The sequence below is a fragment of the Bufo gargarizans genome, chromosome 2, assembly GCF_014858855.1.
Source record: "Bufo gargarizans isolate SCDJY-AF-19 chromosome 2, ASM1485885v1, whole genome shotgun sequence".
Lineage (NCBI taxonomy): Eukaryota > Metazoa > Chordata > Amphibia > Anura > Bufonidae > Bufo > Bufo gargarizans.
This window is the reverse complement of record NC_058081.1, coordinates 540895400-540915132: the sequence shown is the minus strand read 5'-3', so window position 1 is coordinate 540915132 and position 19733 is coordinate 540895400. Positions and strand designations below refer to the sequence as shown.

Here is a 19733-nt window from a genome sequence, read left to right as displayed (position 1 = left end):
TGGACATGCTCAGAAATTGCAGCGTTTTGGGAAATGGTGTCAAAGGACATACAGGATATCTGCTCCATAAGTACCCCTTTGACTCCCAAGATTGTACTACTGAATCTGCCAACTAAAGACTACCCTCTTTCCAAAATTTCACTAGTTTCTCACCTAATAGCCGCAGCCAAGATCCTTGTTCCAAGACACTGGCTATCGACAGACCCTCCGTCTAGAGGGGAGTGGATAGATGGAGTGAGAGAGGTTTGTAGATTCGAAGAGTTATCCAGTTGGGAAACCTTCACTCATGATAAATACCTTAAACAATGGGCTCCTTGGTTTGACTGGTGTAGCTCCAATGTGTAAGATAACTCGCATTCTATCCTTCCACGCATGGTATAGCCCTCTCTGACTGCCATGACCTCCAGACAAGCTCCAACAAATTAGCTCCTTTATATTGTTAACTCAATATATGGTAAACTCAATGTAATGTAACTGCATGTATTAGGGAATTCGCTCATTTGTATTCAACTCACCAAACCAGCTGCAGCGATACTGTCTTGCCCTTTATATGTGATCCACGACTTGTGCCTAGTTTATTGTTTATTTTTACTTTATTGGTTAATTGTTTAACTGATACGCTTATAGCCTGTCTAATGGAATCAGGCATTTGATGAACAGGGATGTAACACTGCCTAGAGGATTTTCTATCGCTGTGTTGTGTATGTACAATCTGGAATGTATACCCTGTACTTTTACCATGCTTCAATAAACAAAGATTTGAAAGAAAAAGAAAGAAAGAAACACATATGGGTTAATTACAGAAAATACTGTTTAACCCTTGTCCCGGTAACGTTACTCACAAGTGTAGATCCCTGAGTGGTCTCCATAACTCCACTTGGATCCAACATGTTTAGGGTAGACAGCCACGCTTTTCCCCCTTTTTAAATAACTTACCTTAAGACCTCAGATCAAAGGACGACCTCCGTCATAATCCTGCGCAATTTTCAAATCTCCCGCCATCCCCGGCATGCGATCCACCGCCGGAAGTGCCCTCAGGCCCCAGACCGGAAGTAAGCCGTGGAACGAATGGAGCGCGTCCACTTCCGGTGACGACACTGTGAGCGCCAGCCATGCCGGATCGCAGTGTGGAGCTTGATGACTGACCGGAAGGACTCCATAAGTGTCCGGCCCCACGTGGACCTGTCTGCCCGCGCCTAGCAGCAGGTAAGAGAGACGTTCTCAGCGCCCGTTACCCAACTAGGGCTCGGACTCTGCTGCCACCTCACATGGTGATTTCCTCTTTCATTCTTCGTGGTCCGCGACCATAAGCGAAAACCCTATCTACTAACTGGAGGGACAGGTAGACACTGAGGAGGAGCCAGAGGAGAGTCAAATTTATACTTCCTGTCCCTACCATCTCTCATGGAATGCCGTCATAGAGGATGAAAGGGAAAATGATCATTAGTGCAGGCGCATAAATTATTTCTGGGCAGGTGCTGTCTAAAGAGCAATCTGCTGCCCAGAAACAATGCAGCTGTATGAGGATGAGCAGTCCCTCGTCCTCATACTGTGGAGGTGATAGATGCATGTCAAAGCAGAGCTTCACCCCCACAGAGCAAACAACCGACTGTCAGGAAAGAACACTTCCTTCCCGACAACCTGCTGCTAATCTGCCAGTGTAAATCCACCTTTACTCCCAACACCCCACCCATGATCACATTGATGGGGCCATCCCCTTCACTGCTTACAAGGCCTGGTGTTGCTGCACAGTCCCATTCACTTGAATAGGACTAAGCTACAGAGAGTGGCAGTGACATGGCCAACACCAAATGTACGGCGCTGTACCTAGTAAACAACAATGACCTAATCAGCGGTGGTGCAATCTGATATTGGGCAATTAATCTCACAGTCCGGGAAGACTTTCTGCAAATGCTGACCAGCCTGCCTCTACAGGTAACAGGCCCATCGGGACAGATTTATTAAAGCAATGAAAATGGGGAGAAGAGTCTGATTAAACAAATAATGGAGATAAATGGCACTCTGCTGGGGGTTTGTTCTAAAGACAAAAACTCTTAATTTTGGCAAAATTAAAAAGCAGGTCCATCCATGATGAAATGACAAGTAGTTATTGCCAGGGGAAGCAAATCAATGGACCACCCATGTAATAAATGGATAAGGCGGGTGATCTAGAGGGAGAGCAGCTGTTTGTAGCAGCCCTAAGGGGGCATTTACACCGACAGATTATCTGACCAATCATTAGTTAGATGGCCATTTACACACACAGATCTTTTGTTATACACACCAACTATTGGTCTGATAATGCACCCTAAGTGTTAGCTAAAGCTCCATTCAGACAGATGGGAATGGACACGGACAGTAAACGGTCCCCATTGTACTCAAATGCACTTAGAGTATTAGGACCAGTCAGAGATTGCTACATCCGTCCTAAAGCACGCCCCATAAAAACTATGGCAATGTAAATATGGTTTAAAAGAGTGTGGTCCAAAGCAGGACACTTACCTCTATTACACTCATGTTTTATTACAACCTTATCAACAGGGATTTTTTTTTAAATAGACAGAGGGGTTGACCCATGAAAAACATACATCACCTATCCACAGGAGCTGCTGGAGGCCTGACTGCCAAGACCTCCAAGACCATGTGAACAAGGATCTATGTCCCCCTGTTTGAATGGTGTAGTGGGTCACCTACGCGGAGATAAGCTGAGCATTATACTTGGCTATGTCCATCGTCAGACCTTATAGGGGTTGAAGGAAGTGTTAGTGTGCATGCACGACCACCAATCCATTCAAACGGGGGCACGGGACCTGTGTATTGGTGTTGGCCCAGCAGCTGAAAACCCAGTGATCGTATATTTATCACCAATACTGTAATAGATGATGAAATGTTTTTCAGGTGACAACCACATAAACAGCCTGTTGGAAAAATACACTCATCTGTTCCCCACCACTCAGTCTCTCTACAGCAGTCTTCCAGTCCCTGGTGTGTAAACTTCTGGATGGGGTCATGTGCCAAACCACTGGATCACATGCACCACATAGCAGTACACGTGACCCCATACAGAAGTTTACATACCAGGCACCCAAACTTACCTGCTCATAGAAACTGAATAAATAAGTTTTACATGACCAATCCTTCATGAAGCCATGCTGATATGGTGTTATTTGCTTATTTTCATCGATATATTTCAGAATAGCATCCCTTAGAAAACCTTTTACCAAAAACAGTTTACCCACAACAGATATTGAACTTACAAGCCTATAGTTTCCGGGATCTGTTTTTGCCCCCTTTTTGAATATTGGCACATTTGCTAAGCGCCAATCCTGTGGAACACACCCTGTCAATACAGAGTCCTTAAAGGGGTTATCCAACCTCTATAATGCCTCTCAAAAGGCTAGGGCACCTCATACAGGCTACACTTACTCCGCTCCCCGGCACCCGCATCGCTCCTGATGCCCGCACAGCCACCGCTGCATCTCCCCGAAGCACGGGGCAAAACATCTGCAAATTACGGTCCCCATTGCACAGAAAGGCCGATCAACGGCCGTGTGCATGAGGCCTTAGTAGCCGATTTTCTGCAGACTCTGGTATATTAGGTGGCTTATAACAAACTCCTATTAGTATTTTATTATTGTTTTTGCCTCGGTGTATTTCTATCCACAAGGACTCTACATGTTCATTTTCTTCACATACAGTACAGACCAAAAGTTTGGACACACCTTCTCATTCAAAGAGTTTTCTTTATTTTCATGACTATGAAAATTATAGATTCACACTGAAGGCATCAAAACTATGAATTAACACATGTGGAATTATATACATAACAAAAAAGTGTGAAACAACTGAAAATATGTCATATTCTAGGTTCTTCATAGTAGCCACCTTTTGTTTTGATTACTGCTTTGCACACTCTTGGCATTCTCTTGATGAGCTTCAAGAGGTAGTCACCTGAAATGGTTTTCACTTCACAGGTGTGCCCTGTCAGGTTTAATAAGTGTGATTTCTTGCCTTATAAATGGGGTTGGGACCATCAGTTGCGTTGTGGAGAAGTCAGGTGGATACACAGCTGATAGTCCTACTGAATAGACTGTTAGAATTTGTATTATGGCAAGAAAAAAGCAGCTAAGTAAAGAAAAACGAGTGGCCATCATTACTTTAAGAAATGAAGGTCAGTCAGTCCGAAAAATTGGGAAAACTTTGAAAGTGTCCCCAAGTGCAGTCACAAAAACCATCAAGCGCTACAAAGAAACTGGCTCACATGCGGACCGCCCCAGGAAAGGAAGACCAAGAGTCTCTGCTGCGGAGGATAAGTTCATCCGAGTCACCAGCCTCAGAAATCGCAGGTTAACAGCAGCTCAGATTACAGACCAGGTCAATGCCACACAGTTCTAGCAGCAGACACATCTCTAGAACAACTGTTAAGAGGAGACTGTGTGAATCAGGCCTTCATGGTAGAATATCTGCTAGGAAACCACTGCTAAGGGCAGGCAACAAGCAGAAGAGACTTGTTTGGGCTAAAGAACACAAGGAATGGACATTAGACCAGTGGAAATCTGTGCTTTAGTCTGATGAGTCCAAATTTGAGATCTTTGGTTCCAACCACCGTGTCTTTGTGAAACGCAGAAACGGTGAATGAATGGACTCTACATGCCTGGTTCCCACCGTGAAGCATGGAGGAGGAGGTGTGATGGTGTGGGGGTGCTTTGCTGGTGTAAGGGCTATTTGCTCCAGGCTGTGTAAGGGCTATTTGACCATGAATGAGAGTGATGGGGTGCTGCGCCAGATGACCTGGCCTCCACAGTCACCGGACCTGAACCCAATCGAGATGGTTCGGGTGAGCTGGACCGCAGATTGAAGGCAAAAGGGCCAACAAGTGCTAAGCATCTCTGGGAACTCCTTCAAGACTGTTGGAAGACCATTTCAGGTGACTACCTCTTGAAGCTCATCAAGAGAATGCCAAGAGTGTGCAAAGCAGTAAGCAAAAGGTGGCTACTTTGAAGAACCTAGAATATGACATATTTTCAGTTGTTTCACACTTTTTTGTTATGCATATAATTCCACATGTGTTAATTCATAGTTTTGATGCCTTCAGTGTGAATCTACAATTTTCATAGTCATGAAAATAAAGAAAAAACTATTTGAATGAGAAGGTGTGTCCAAACTTTTGGTCTGTACTGTATATCTTCACGGAGGGCGGGCTTTAGACTGGACTTTTACATAAAGGAAAACTCATTGTTCTACTGTTCAGTTACATCTGCATAAATATGGCTTTCATGGAAGAGTCATCAGAAGAAAACCTCTCCTGTATCATCACCACAAAATTAAATATCAGACCTTTGCAAAAGAACATCTAAACAACCCTGATGCATTTTGGAAACAAGTCCTGTGGAACGATGAGGTTAAAATAGAACTCTTTGGCCACAATGAGCAAAGGTATGTCGGGAGAAAAAAAGGGCACAGACTTTCATGAAAACTACACCTCTCCAAACATAAAAGGGGTTCTATAGCTTTTTCTTACTGATGATCTATCCTCTGGATATATCATCTGATGATCAGCAATAAAAAAGCTACAGAACCCCTTTAAGCATGATGGTGGATCAATCATGCTTTGGGGTTGTGTTGCAGCCAATGGCACAGGGAACATTTCACGGGTAGAGGGAGATTTCCAGCAAATTCTGGAAGAAAACAGAACACCAACTGCAAAAAAGCTGAAGTTGAAAAGAGGATGGCTTGTAGAAATGGATAATGATCCTAAACACACCTCAAAATCCACAACAGGCTACCTCAAAAGGTTTTATCATGGCCCTCACAGTCCACTGATCTGAACATCATTGAAAACCTTAAGGATAGACCTCAAAAGAGCAGTGCATGCAAAACGGCACAGGAATCTCACAGGACTGGAAGACTTTTGTAAGGAAGAATTAATGAAAATTCCTCAAACAAGAATTGAAAGATTCTTGGCTGGCTACAAAAGGCATGTACAAGCTGTGATACTTGCCAAAGGGGTGCTACTAGGTACTAACCATGCAGGGTACCTAAACTTTTGCATTGGGCTCTTTCCTTTTTATGTTATTTAGAAAATGAAAGGGCTGTTTCACAGGAGCAAGTCTATTGTGGGAATCACGCTCCGGGTGCAAGCATGATCTTCTGTTCTGGACTTGCAGAAGTGCATTAACAGCTTTATGTCACTATGATTCTGTAGAAATAAGGTCAAGCAGAGGCACACAGCATTATAAATAATAATGCCGTGAGCTCCTGCAAGTCCAGAACGGAGGATCACGCTCATACACGGATCATGATTTCCACAATGGACTCCTTCTGTGAAACAACACTAAAAAATGAAAATAAATAGTTTTTTGCTTAAAATAAAAAAGGAATATGTCATCCTTAAAGGGGTATTCTGGTAGGTACAAATTACAGTGAGGAACAGAAGTATTTGAACACCTGGGTCTGAAATTCACATTGTAGGTGCATCCCCACTCCAAGAGACAGAATAAAAAAAAAAAATCAGGATATCACATTGTATGATTTTTAAAGAATTTATTTGTCTTGCACTGCTGAACAAAGTATTTGAACACCTGAGAAAATCAGTGTTAATGTTTGGTACAGAAGCCTTTGTTTGCAATTACAGAGGTCAAACATTTCCTGTAGTTCTTGACCAGGTTTGCACACACTGCAACAGGGATTTCGGCCCACTTCTCCACACAGATCTCCTCTAGATTTGTCAGGTTTCAGGGCTGTCGCTGAGCAACACTGTTTCAGCTCCTTCCAAAGATGTTCTATTGGATTTAGGTCTGGAGACTGGCTAGGCCACTCCAGAACCTTGATCTGCTTCTTACGGAGCCACTGCTTGGTTATCCTGGCTGTGTGCTCGGGTCGTTGTCATGTTGGAAGACCCAGCCACGACCCATCTCCAATGCTCTGACTGAGGGAAGGAGGTTGTTGCTCAAAATCTCACAATAAATGGCTCCATTCATCCTCTCCTTAATACAGTGCAGTCGTCCTGTCCCCTTCGCCGAAAAGCACTCCCAAAGCATGATGTTACCACCCCCATGCTTCACAGTAAGAATGGTGTTCTTGGGATGCAACTCATCCTTCTTTTTCCTCCAAACACGACGAGTGAAGTTTAGACCAAAAAGTTCTACTTTGGTCTCATCTGACCTAGGGTTGGGCGATATACCGGCATCGCGATATACCGCGGTATTAAAAAAAACTGTGATATGGCGATATCGCTGTTTCCTAAATACTGCAGTATTTTGTGATGTCATGGAAGCGGTCATGTGCGCTGACCGCTTCTAAATCTGCGTCCGCCCGCCCCAGAATGAACCGATACTTGACATTTGCAGAGTACTTGTACTCGTGCAAATGTCCCCGATACCACTGCCGATAGATACCTGCTGGGCGCTTGCGGCGGCGCTCTTAGCAGTTCGGCCGGCGTGGGGGAAGGAATTCTGTGACTCGCATTCCCGGCACCCGACCTCTGAGAGGACGCTGTGATCTGCACAATTAACCCCTCAGGTGTGGCACCTGAGGGGTTAAGTGGGCGGATCACAGCGTCCTCTCAGAGGTCGGGTGACGGGAGTGTTCTTCAGTCTCTGCATTGGTGGCAGTGCGCCCCCCTCCCTCCCCAGTATTAATCATTGGTGGCAGTGGCCACAGGGGTCCCCCTCCCATCATTGGTGGCAGTGGGCAGCCAGGTTACCATGGCAGCCAGGAGTCATGCAGGAGAACTGAAGTCCTGGCTGCCATGGTATGTTAGTGAGCAGCATTATACTCCCGTGCGCCGAGGCCGTAGGGCGCTCCTTCTTCTCATAGGTCTGTGCGGCTCATTGCTAATGCTATAAGCATTAGCAATGCGCCGCACAGACAGAAAAAGGAGCGCCCGGCGGCCACGACGCACTTGAGTATAATGCTGCTCACTAACATACCATGGCAGCCAGGACTTCAGTAGCGTGACTCCTGGCTGCCATGGTAACCGATTGGAGCCCCAGCATTACACTGCTGGGACTATGATCGGAACTGCCTACTGCCACCAATGATGGCAGGGGGACCCTGTGGCCACTGCCACCAATGATTAATACTGGGGGGATGGGGCGCACTGCCCACTGCCACCAATGATGGGGGGGAGGAAGGGGACCCTGTGGCCACTGCCACCAATGATTAATACTAGGGGGGAGGGGGTGGGGTTGAGTTACCAGAGGGGGCTGATAAGAGGGAGAGGCTGGGAGGCACATGAGAGGCTGATCAGAGGCTGGGAGGCACATGAGAGGCTGATCAGAGGCTGGGGGGCACATGAGAGGCTGATCAGAGGCTGGGGGGCACATGAGAGGCTGATCAGAGGCTGGGGGGCAGATGAGAGGCTGATCAGAGGCTGGGGGGCAGATGAGAGGCTGATCAGAGGCTGGGGGGCAGATGAGAGGCTGATCAGAGGCTGGGGGGCAGATGAGAGGCTGATCAGAGGCTGGGGGGCAGATGAGAGGCTGATCAGAGGCTGGGGGGCAGATGAGAGGCTGATCAGAGGCTGGGGGGCAGATGAGAGGCTGATCAGAGGCTGGGGGGCAGATGAGAGGCTGATCAGAGGCTGGGGGCAGATGAGAGGCTGATCAGAGGCTGGGGGGCAGATGAGAGGCTGAGGGGCAGATGAGAGGCTGATCAGGGGCTCGGGGGCACATGAGAGGCTGATCAGAGGCTAGGGGGCACATGAGAGGCTGATCAGAGGCTGGGGGGCACATGAGAGGCTGATCAGAGGCTGGGGGCTGATCAGAGGCTGGGGGCTGATCAGAGGCTGGGGGGCTGTTTTCTGGACTTTTGGTTGGTCAGTGGTCACAAATTAAATGTGTTATTTATTTAATTGTTATAATTGGTATCGGTGAGTACTTAAATAAGAGTATCGGTACTCTTACTCAGTCTAAAAAAAAAATTGTATCAGGACATCCCTACTATAAACCACTCGTTCTGGTACAGAATTAACCCTGTAATGTTTTTGCTGTTACTAGAAGTCAATGGAATAGTTACAGATACCCGAAATGGTGAAAAATGACATATAAAAGTATAACAATTAACGTCTCCTTGTGGCTGCCTGGCTGTCCCCATACAGTATAACGCCTCCTTGTGGCTGCCCCATACAGTATAACGTCTCCTTGTGGCTGCCCCATACAGTGTAACGTCTCCTTGTGGCTGCCCCATACAGTGTAACGTCTCCTTGTGGCTGCCCCATACAGTGTAACGCCTCCTTGTGGCTGCCCCATACAGTGTAACGCCTCCTTGTGGCTGCCCCATACAGTGTAACGTCTCCTTGTGGCTGCCCCCATACAGTGTAACGTCTCCTTGTGGCTGCCCCATACAGTGTAACGTCTCCTTGTGGCTGCCCCATACAGTGTAACGTCTCCTTGTGGCTGCCCCATACAGTGTAACGTCTCCTTGTGGCTGCCCCATACAGTGTAACGTCTCCTTGTGGCTGCCCCATACAGTGTAACGTCTCCTTGTGGCTGCCCCATACAGTGTAACGTCTCCTTGTGGCTGCCCCCATACAGTGTAACGTGTCCTTGTGGCTGCCCCATACAGTGTAACGTCTCCTTGTGGCTGCCCCATACAGTGTAACGTCTCCTTGTGGCTGCCCCATACAGTGTAACGTCTCCTTGTGGCTGCCCCATACAGTGTAACGCCTCCTTGTGGCTGCCCCATACAGTGTAACGCCTCCTTGTGGCTGCCCCATACAGTGTAACGCCTCCTTGTGGCTGCCCCCATACAGTGTAACGTCTCCTTGTGGCTGCCCCATACAGTGTAACGTCTCCTTGTGGCTGCCCCATACAGTGTAACGTCTCCTTGTGGCTGCCCCATACAGTGTAACGTCTCCTTGTGGCTGCCCCATACAGTGTAACGTCTCCTTGTGGCTGCCCCATACAGTGTAACGTCTCCTTGTGGCTGCCCCATACAGTGTAACGTCTCCTTGTGGCTGCCCCATACAGTGTAACGTCTCCTTGTGGCTGCCCCATACAGTGTAACGTCTCCTTGTGGCTGCCCCATACAGTGTAACGTCTCCTTGTGGCTGCCCCATACAGTGTAACGTCTCCTTGTGGCTGCCCCATACAGTGTAACGTCTCCTTGTGGCCCCAAGTGTTTTTTTCTTCTAAATGGGCATTTATCGCGATATATATCGTTATCTCGATAAATTTCTTAATATCGTTATCGTGGGAATATTTTTGATATCGTCCAACCCTAATCTGACCACATGACTTTCTCCCATGCCCCTCTGGATCATCCAGATGGTCATTGGCGAACTTAAGACGGGCCTGGAAATGTGATGACTTGAGCAGGGGAACCTTCCGTGCAATACATGATTTGAAACCATGATGGCGTAGTGTTCTACCGACAGTGACCTTTGAAACTGTGGTCCCAGCTCTCTTCATGTCATTGACCAGCTCCCTCCCTTGTAGTTCTGGGCTGATTCCTCACCTTTCTTATCATCAGTGATACCTCACGAGGTGGGATCTTGCATGGAGCTCCAGTCCGAGGGAGACTGACAGTCGTCTTTAGCCTCTTCCATTTTCTAACAATTGCTCCAACAGTTGATCTATTTTCACCAAGCTGCTTGGCAATTGCCCCGTTGCCCTTTCCAGCCGTGTTGAGGCTATTTGGTCTTGCCCATGGTAGTAGTTGGCATCTGACTGACTGTGGGGTGGACAGGTGTCTTTAACCCCTTAAGGACTCAGCCCTATTTCACCTTAAAGACCCGGCCATTTTTTGCAAATCTGACCAGTGTCACTTTAAGTGGTGATAACTTTAAAACACTTTGACTTATCCAGGCCATTCTGAGATTGTTTTTTCGTCACATATTGTACTTCATGACAATGGTAAAATGAAGTAAAAATATATAATTTTTATTTATAAAAAAATACCAAATTTACCCAAAAGTTTTTTAAAATTGCAAATTTCCAAGTTTCAATTTCTCTACTTCTATAATACATAGTAATACCTCCCAAAAAAGTTATTACTTTACATTCCCCATATGTCTACTTCATGTTTGGATCATTTTGGGAATGATATTTTATTTTTTGGGGATGTTACAAGGCTTGACATTTTTCAGAAATTTTAAAAAACCCAATTTAGGGACCAGTTCAGGTCTAAAGTCACTTTGCGAGGCTTACATAATAGAAACCACCCAAAAAATTACATAATAGAAATCACCCCATTCTATAAACTAAACCCCTCAAGGTATTCAAAACTGATTTTACAAACTTTGTTAACCCTTTAGGTGTTCCACAAGAATTAATATAAAATAGAGATACAACTTCAAAATTTCACTATTTTGGCAGATTTTCCATTTAAATAATTTTTTTCAAGTTACAAAGCAAGGGTTAACAGCCAAACCAAACTCAATATTTATGGCCCAGATTCTGTAGTTTACAGAAACACCCCATATGTGGTCGTAAACCGCTGTACGAGCACAAGGCAGGGCGCAGAAGGAAAGGAATGCCATACGGTTTTTGGAAGGCAGATTTTGCTGGACTGTTTTTTTTTACACTATGTCCCATTTGAAGCCCCCCTGATGCACTCCTAGAGTAGAAACTCCAAAAAAGTGGCCCCATTTTAGAAACTACGAGATAGGGTAGTAGTATTGTTGGTACTAGTTTAGGGTACATATGATTTTTGGTTGCGCTATTACACTTTTTGTGAGGCAAGATAACAAGAAATAGCTGTTTTAGCACCGTTTGTATTTTTTGTTATTTACAACATTCATCTGACAGGTTAGATCATGTGATATTTTTATACACCAGGTTGTCACGGATGCGGCGATACCTAATATGTTTGCTTTTTATTTATTTATGTAAGTTTTACACAATGATTTCTTTTTTGAAGCAAAAAAAAAATCATGTTTTAGTGTTTCCATAGTCTGAAAGCCATAATTTTTTCAGTTTTTGGGCGATTACCTTGGGTAGGGTATGATTTTTTGCGGGATGAGATGACGATTTTATTGGCACTATTTTGGGGTGCGTGTGACTTTTTGATCGCTTGCTATTACACTTTTTGTGATGTAAGGTGACAAAAAATGGTTTATTTAGCACAGTTTTCATTTTACATTTTTTACGGTGTTCATCTGAGGGGTTAGGTCATGTGATATGTTTATAGAGCCGGTCGATACGGACGCGGCGATAACTAATATGTATACTTTTTTTTATTTATGTACGTTTTAGACAATAACAGCTTTTTTAAAACAAAAAAAAAAATGATGTTTTAGTGTCTCCATATTCTGAGCCATAGTTTTTTTTAATTTTTGGGCGATTGTCTCAGGTAGGGGCTCATTTTTTGCGGGATGAGGTGACGGTTAGATTGGTACTATTTTGGTGGGCAAATGCCTTTTTGATCGCTTGCTGTTGTACTTTTTGTGATGTAAGGTGACAAAAAATGGTTTATTTAGCACAGTTTTTATTTTTTACGGTGTTCATCTGAGGGGTTAGGTCATGTGATATGTTTATAGAGCCGGTCGATACGGACGCGGCGATACCTAATATGTATACTTTTTTTCCCCCCTATTTTTTACCAATTTTTTTTAACTTTATTTGGGGAAAATGCCGTTTTTGCTTATTTTTACTTGAAAGTTTTAATTTTTTGGGGGGAAAACTTTATTTTTTGTCCCACTTTGGGACTTTGGGGGGTCTAATCCTTTACAATGCTTTCCAATACTTCTGTATTGGAATGCATTGGCTGTATGAGTAATACTGTGTGTATTACTCATACAGCTTCCGGCCTGTGAGATCCATGGGGCTGGATCTCACAGGCTCGTCACCGGAAGGCAGCGCGATGCATTTAGCCAAGGTGCCTGCTCAATGATTTGCCCGGCGTGCGGTGATCGGAACAACACATGACGTACCGGTACGTCATGGGTTCTTAAGGACTTGGGAACCATGCCGTACCGGTACGTCCTAAGTCCTTAAGGGGTTAAAGAGCTCAGACAGGTGCTACTAAGTTAGATTAATGAGTGGAGTAGAGGTGGACTTTTTAAAGGCAGAGTAACAGGTCTTTAAGAGCCAGAATTCTTGCTGTTTCTCAGGTGTTCAAATACTTATGTTCAGCAGTGCAAGACAAATAAAAAAACAAAAAATAAATAAAAATCATACAATGTGATTTCCTGAATTTTTTTATTTTATTTTACACATTGTAGGAATGCACCTACAATGTGAATTTCAGACCCCTCCATGATTTCTAAGTGGGAGAACATGCAAAATCGGGTGTTCAAATACTTATTTTCCTCACTGTATATAACTAGGAGTTCGGTGGGGGTCCTACCAGTGGGACCCCCAACGATCACAAGAACGGGGGCTCCGTACCCCTGCAGGCCTTTTGGTGCTCCCCTAAAATGACTGGAGCAACCAGTCGTACATGCACACGGCCGCTCCATTCATTTCTATGGGAGTTCCGGAGATCACTGAGCGCTGTACTCAAGGGTAGGACCCCCACCAATCTGATAACTTGTACCTACTGAAATACCCCTCTAACTTTATGCCTTTTGGAGATCCTTTCATCTTCAACTAGATTAACTGTTCATAGCAGCAGTAAAGTTGACCGGGGGTGCCCAAACTTTTGCATGTCCCTTCATGCTATTTTTTGTACAGTTATAGGAGTGAAATTATAAAAAAAAAAAAACAACTCCAACAAATACTGTGCTAAACCGCTGTGACTGGCGACTGTAATGCCAGGAATGAAGATGACAGAACAAAGGGTGCCCCCCTCTTGCAGTGCCTACTGGTATAAACTGCCAGGATCAAAGTTTGCTGATAACCAGAGTTACATAGGAGCATGAGAGTCAATCATAGGGGGATTACCACAAACAGGGGCTAAAGCTTTAGAGCTAGTTGAATCTTCAGTATCATAAGTGCAGTATATAAAAAAATTTGAGTGACTCAGTGTGTACACAGAGCAGAATAGCCACCCAGTCTTACTAACCTGCGATAAATACTCTACAAGCTGTTTTGTAGAGAACGGTATATATCTCTCCTGATACTGTACAGTCCAGTCCTTGGGCTCAATTGGTTTCCACATTTTTCTGTATTCTGCCATTTTAGCAGAAATTGAGCCCATTGTACGGGTTAACGAATTCCTCATCCCAGTCCGGAGAACCCTTGAGGCTATGTACATCATGCTGTAGGCCAAGAATGTCCCTAGGCAAACAAAAAAAAATGTCTTAATGAACAAATTATTACTGACGGATATGTGAGATCCTGCAGCTAGTCTACAGAAAAAACGTAAGAGCAATGAGTGCAAGAGGACAGGGTCACCAGCATCAGTGGCACATTAGTATATGTGAGGTGGGAAACTTTTCAAGATGGGTGGTGACCATTTTGAATCCAACTTTTGTTTTTTCAATAGGAAGAGGTTCATGTGACACATCAAACTTATTGGGAATTTAACAAAAAAAACAATGGTGTGCTTGGTTTTAACGTAACTTTATTCTTTCACAAGTTATTTACAAGTTTCTGACCACTTATAAAATGTGTTCTATGTGCTGCCCATTGTGTTTGATTGTCAATGCAACCCTCTTCTCCCACTCTTCACACACTGATAGCAACACCGCAGGAGAAATGCTAGCACAGGCTTCCAGTATCAGTAGTTTCAGGTGCTGCACATCTCGTATCTTCACAGCATAGACAATTGCACCACCACATTATGGGTGTCAGGTCCGAGCATTCCTAGATGAACAGTTTCCTGGAAAGTGGATTGGTCGTCGTGGGCCAGTTGAATGGCCCCCAAGGTCTCCCGATCTGACCCCCTTAGACTTTTATCTTTGGGGTCATCTGAAGGCAATTGTCTATGCTGTGAAGATACGAGATGTGCAGCACCTGAAACTACGGATACTGGAAGCCTGTGCTAGCATTTCTCCTGCGGTGTTGCTATCAGTGTGTGAAGAGTGGGAGAAGAGGGTTGCATTGACAATCCAACACAATGGGCAGCACATTGAACACATTTTATAAGTGGTCAGAAACTTGTAAATAACTCATGAAAGAATAAATACGTTAAACCCAAGCACACCATTGTTTTTCTTGTGAAATTCCCAATAAGTTTGATGTGTCACATGACCCTCTTCCTATTGAAAAAACTAAAGTTGGATTCAAAATGGCCGAACTTCAAAATGGCCGCCATGGTCACCACCCATCTTGAAAAGTTTCCCCCCTCACATATACTAATGTGCCACAAACAGGAAGTTAATATCACCAACCATTCCCATTTTATTAAGGTGTATCCATATAAATGGCCCACCCTGTATATCCACATATTCAGTTAGGGTACTTTCACACTAGCGTTATTCTTTTCCAGCATTGAGTTCTGTCCTAGGGGCTCTATACCAGAAAATGCATTCTGAATGGAGAGCAATCCGTTCAGGATGTCTTCAGTTCAGTCTTTTTGCCTTTTCAGGACGGAGATAATACTGCAGCATGCTACGGTTTTATCTCCGTCCAAAATTCCGGAACACTTGCTAGAATGACGGATCCGGCCATTCCAAAATGGTATCAATAAAAAGAACAGATCACTCCACAAAAAATTTGCCCACACACTCAACTGGGGGCATAAGAATGCGGCAATGTAAAGAAAAATATTTTTTTCCAAAGTTAGTTTTTTTTCAGTATGAAAACACACACAAAAAAAAGCTATACAAAATGTGCATCTCTATAAGGCTACATGCACACGACCGTATGTGTTTTGCCGTCTGCAAAAAAAAAAAAAAACTAAAAAAAAACGGATTACATCATTGTTTTGGGCAGATCTATTGTAATAATGCCTAAAACTGACAAGAATATGACACGTTATATTTTTTGGGGCGGAGCTATGGAACAGACATACTGATGCGGACAGCACAATGGGTCTGCATCCTAGCCGCAAAAAAAAAACAGAACAGACACGGAAACAAAATACGTTCATGTGCATGAGTGCCACGGCCTTCTGGCCACTTAGCGCCATACAATGGATAGCGGCTGTGCTTGGTATCACGCTCAACCCCATTGAAGTGAATTGGGCTTGTGTGAAAAACGGAAGGCATCCGGATGCAAAGGGTTTTTACTGATTGTCGATACAAGATGTAGATTGTTATTTTACAGTTTTTCCTTAAACGCGTGAAAAACACATCCAATCCGGATGGAAAACCATCAGTATTTTCCTGAACAGATCCCAACCTAATCCGTATCGCTCATGTGAAAGAGGCCTGAAGCCAAAGGGGTTTGTGGCAATGACGGGTGCAGTAAATTCTGGTAGTCTAGACTGCTGGGGCTGGTGCCTCATGTGTGAACCTGCCCTTCACGGTACAAGCTCCTCCAGCTCCTCATCAGGAACCCATCACATTTCTGATGGACATTGGAGAAAAAAAAGCTTCTTCCACCAGGACAAGCCCAAGGCCCCTTGCAGACGAGCTATGCGGATTACGTCCGGATGCCTTCAGTTAAAAATAAGCGATTTTGCAAGCAAGTTCAGTTTTGCCTGCGATTTCGTTCAGTTTTTTTCACGCGGGTGAAATGCGCATTGATGCGTTTTTCATGCGCATGATAAACTGAAGGTTTACAAACATCTCTTAATGACCATCTGTGAAAATCTCACCGCATCCGCACTTGCTTCCGGATTCATTCACTTCTATGGGGCCTGTGTTGCGTGAAAAACGCAGAATATAGAGCTTGCTGCGATTTTCACACAACGCACAAGTGATGCGTGAAAACCATCGCTTCATGTGCACAGCCCCATTGAAATGAATGGGCCCGGGCGCAATGTGTTCGCATCACGCATTGCACCCGCGCGGACTACTCGCTCGTGTGAAAGGGGCCTAACCCTGCACAAACAGCTATAACCATATGCTATTCTACAACAGGCTAAACATGAGGTAAATAGTGTTAAGCAAACTTGTGTTTTAAGTTCGGCGTCTAAAGTTCGGGTTATCGAAGAATCAAGTTATGGATTCCGCTACCACGGACTATAAGTTGGTCTGTGGTAGTGGAATCCATAACGCAATTCTTCTATAACCCGAACGTAAAACACAAGTTCACTTAACACTAGAGCTAAATCCATATGTCTCCTATTCAAAAGCACCACCACCGGCACAGCTCTGGGGGTACCACCACTGGTACAGCTGCGAGGGCATCGGCACAGCTCTGGGGGTACCACCACCTGCACAGCTCTGGGGGTACCACCACTGGTACAGCTGCGAGGGCACCACCACCGGCACACCCCTCCCCCATACACAGCGCTGACTGAGACAATGTATCACCTTAGTTCATTTACACTTCCGCTTTATTTATAAACACCCCCTTGAAGACACAAGACTGCAGAGGACACGGCAGTAGTGAACGGGTTAATGGGGATGACACTGATTGGCCCGTACAACTCAGGTGGCATGCTTTCCCGGCTCATTCACACACGCTGCCGCCGGCCATAAAGCCCTGTGCGCTCACGTCTACATATATATAGGCGTCTATAGGCAAAAAGCCAATAGTCATAGCGACGTCCACCCCCCGTTATACTGAGAGCGCTAACCTCTGAGTAAGCAGAGCTGACATTGAGATCCCGGGCATGCGCAGTGTCAGCCTCTAGCGTCACGTTCACGTTACGTCACGACGTCCCACTGGGTGCACTGTTACTCTGCGCATGTCCCATAGTTCCCGCGCTTTCTCCCACCTACCCTGTATTTGAGGAGTCTGATAATGATTTTCCCTGTGGTGAGAATGGTAATGTGTACACTGTGAACGCGGTATATAGACATGCGGGAAGACAAGTATGGCTGCTGAAATTAATTTATAAGCCTGATGTGTGTAATGCACACTGTACTGCTTTATGTGTATTAACGTGGTTGTCTGACAGGCAGACGTTGTAGCACATAGGAACGTATGGGTCATTTATGAAACTGCTGTAAAGTAGAACTGGCTTAGTTGTCCCTAGCAACCAATCAGATTCCTCCTTTCATTTTCCAAAGGAGCTGTGAAAGATGAACGATAGAATCTGATTGGTTGCTTTGGGCAACTAAGCCAATTCTACTTTATACCGGGTTATCGCAAAAATCCCATTATGGATACCGTTACCACGGACCATAAGTAACGGTATCCATAATGGGAGCGGAATCTATAATGGGATTCTTTGGACGCTGAACATAAAACAGAAGTTCACTAAACACTAATTGTTGCTTCAGCAGCAGTCCACCCGGAAGTGGAGGTGACGCATGCGCACTAATCATCTGCAGCAGAATATACCATACCTCCCAGCTTTTGAAGAGGGACACTAGGTGCGGTGCGCAAGTTTTTCCAGCACTAGGCCACGCCTCTAACTCCACCTAAAAATAACAAAATCCCCTGACATGTCCTACTTTCTGATAGCCACTGTTCTTTCGCCATTAAAGAAACAGCCGTATGACCAGATCCATAGACTTTATTTGGTTATAAAAGTGGCCGTGTGACGACTGTTACTTAACCCCTTAAGGACCTCCGCCATTCACGTATGGCGGAGGTCCAGTCCCTAAACATGGTGCCCGCTCGCACGTGCAGCGGGTGCCTTAGCCGCGGGGTTTCTGCTATTTTAAATATCAGAGACCTGCAGAACATGTATGCGATCAGCCATAAGGCCGATCACATACATCTTACCCTTCAGATGGTTAAATGTAACCATGGCATCTGATCAGCCCGGTACCGGAAGTCGCGCTCTTCCGGTCCGGTAACAGCGTTTCCCGACTGAGATCGGGAAACCTGTTACATTTTGCTAATTGACCGAAGCCTCAAGCAGGCTTCAGAGTCAATTAGATGAATTTACCAATACAGGCCACTAGGTGGCAGCCTTGTATTGGTATAGTGCAATTAAAGTCTTCAATGATGGCTATTTAGCCATCACTGAACACTATGGCCAATCGGCAAAGAAGGGGTTTGTGTCGGGTGAGCGCATCGAGTTCCCGCGCTGCTGTGGCGGGGACTTGATGTCTCAGAAGGCAGCCCGATGCCGTGCAGAGGCTGCCCAATGCCTTGCACGGCATCAGGACCTGCCTTCTACGGGAGCTGAGGAGATCCAGCCTCATGCTGGGTCTCCTAGGCAACCTGTTATTGTACTACTCACTGTAGTACACGAACAGGCAATGCATTACAATACAGATGTATTGTAATGCATTGCAGAGGGGATCAGACCCCCAAAAGTGAACATCAGAAATAAAGTAAAGAAAAAAAAGTAAAACATTTTAAATAAAATTAATAAAGTAAAAAAAGAAACAAAAACGCACATATTAGGTATCGCCGCGTCCGTAATGACTGGCACTATAAATATATCACATGATCAACCCTGTCCAATAAATACCATAAAAAAATTAAAACGGTGTAAAAAAAAGCTATTTTTGTCACCTTACATCACAAAAAGTGCAACACCAAGTGATCAAAAAGGTGTATGCCCCCCCCAAAATAGTACCAATCTAACCGTCACCTCATCCCGCAAAAAATGAGTTCCTACTCAAGACAATCGCCCAAAAAAAAAAACAAAAAAAAACTATGGCTCAGAACATGGAGACACTAAAACATCATTTTTTTGTTTAAAAAATGCTGGTATTGTGTAAAACCTAAGTAAATAAAAAAAGTATACATATTAGGTATCGCTGCGTCCGTAATAACCTGCTCTATATAAATATCACATGACCTAACCCCTCAGGTGAATACCGTAAAAAAAATATGAAAACGGTGTAAAAAAAGCAATTTTGTCACCTTACATCACAAAAAGTGTAATAGCAA

At 44.7% G+C, this 19733-nt stretch overlaps 1 protein-coding gene across 1 annotated transcript in view; it reads right to left on the bottom strand.

Moving 5' to 3' along the window:
• The window catches only part of TMEM143 (transmembrane protein 143), a 43334-nt gene extending 25745 nt beyond the window's left edge, over positions 1 to 17589 (bottom strand). The window contains exons 1-2 of the mRNA XM_044278072.1: positions 17515 to 17589; positions 13948 to 14162 (exon numbers count right to left, since the gene is read on the bottom strand). Coding sequence (XP_044134007.1) covers positions 13948 to 14142 — 195 coding nt within the window. The 5' untranslated portion in view covers positions 14143 to 14162; positions 17515 to 17589. The remainder of the gene's footprint in view (positions 1 to 13947; positions 14163 to 17514) is intronic.
• Between the last annotated feature and the right edge of the window lie 2144 nt (positions 17590 to 19733).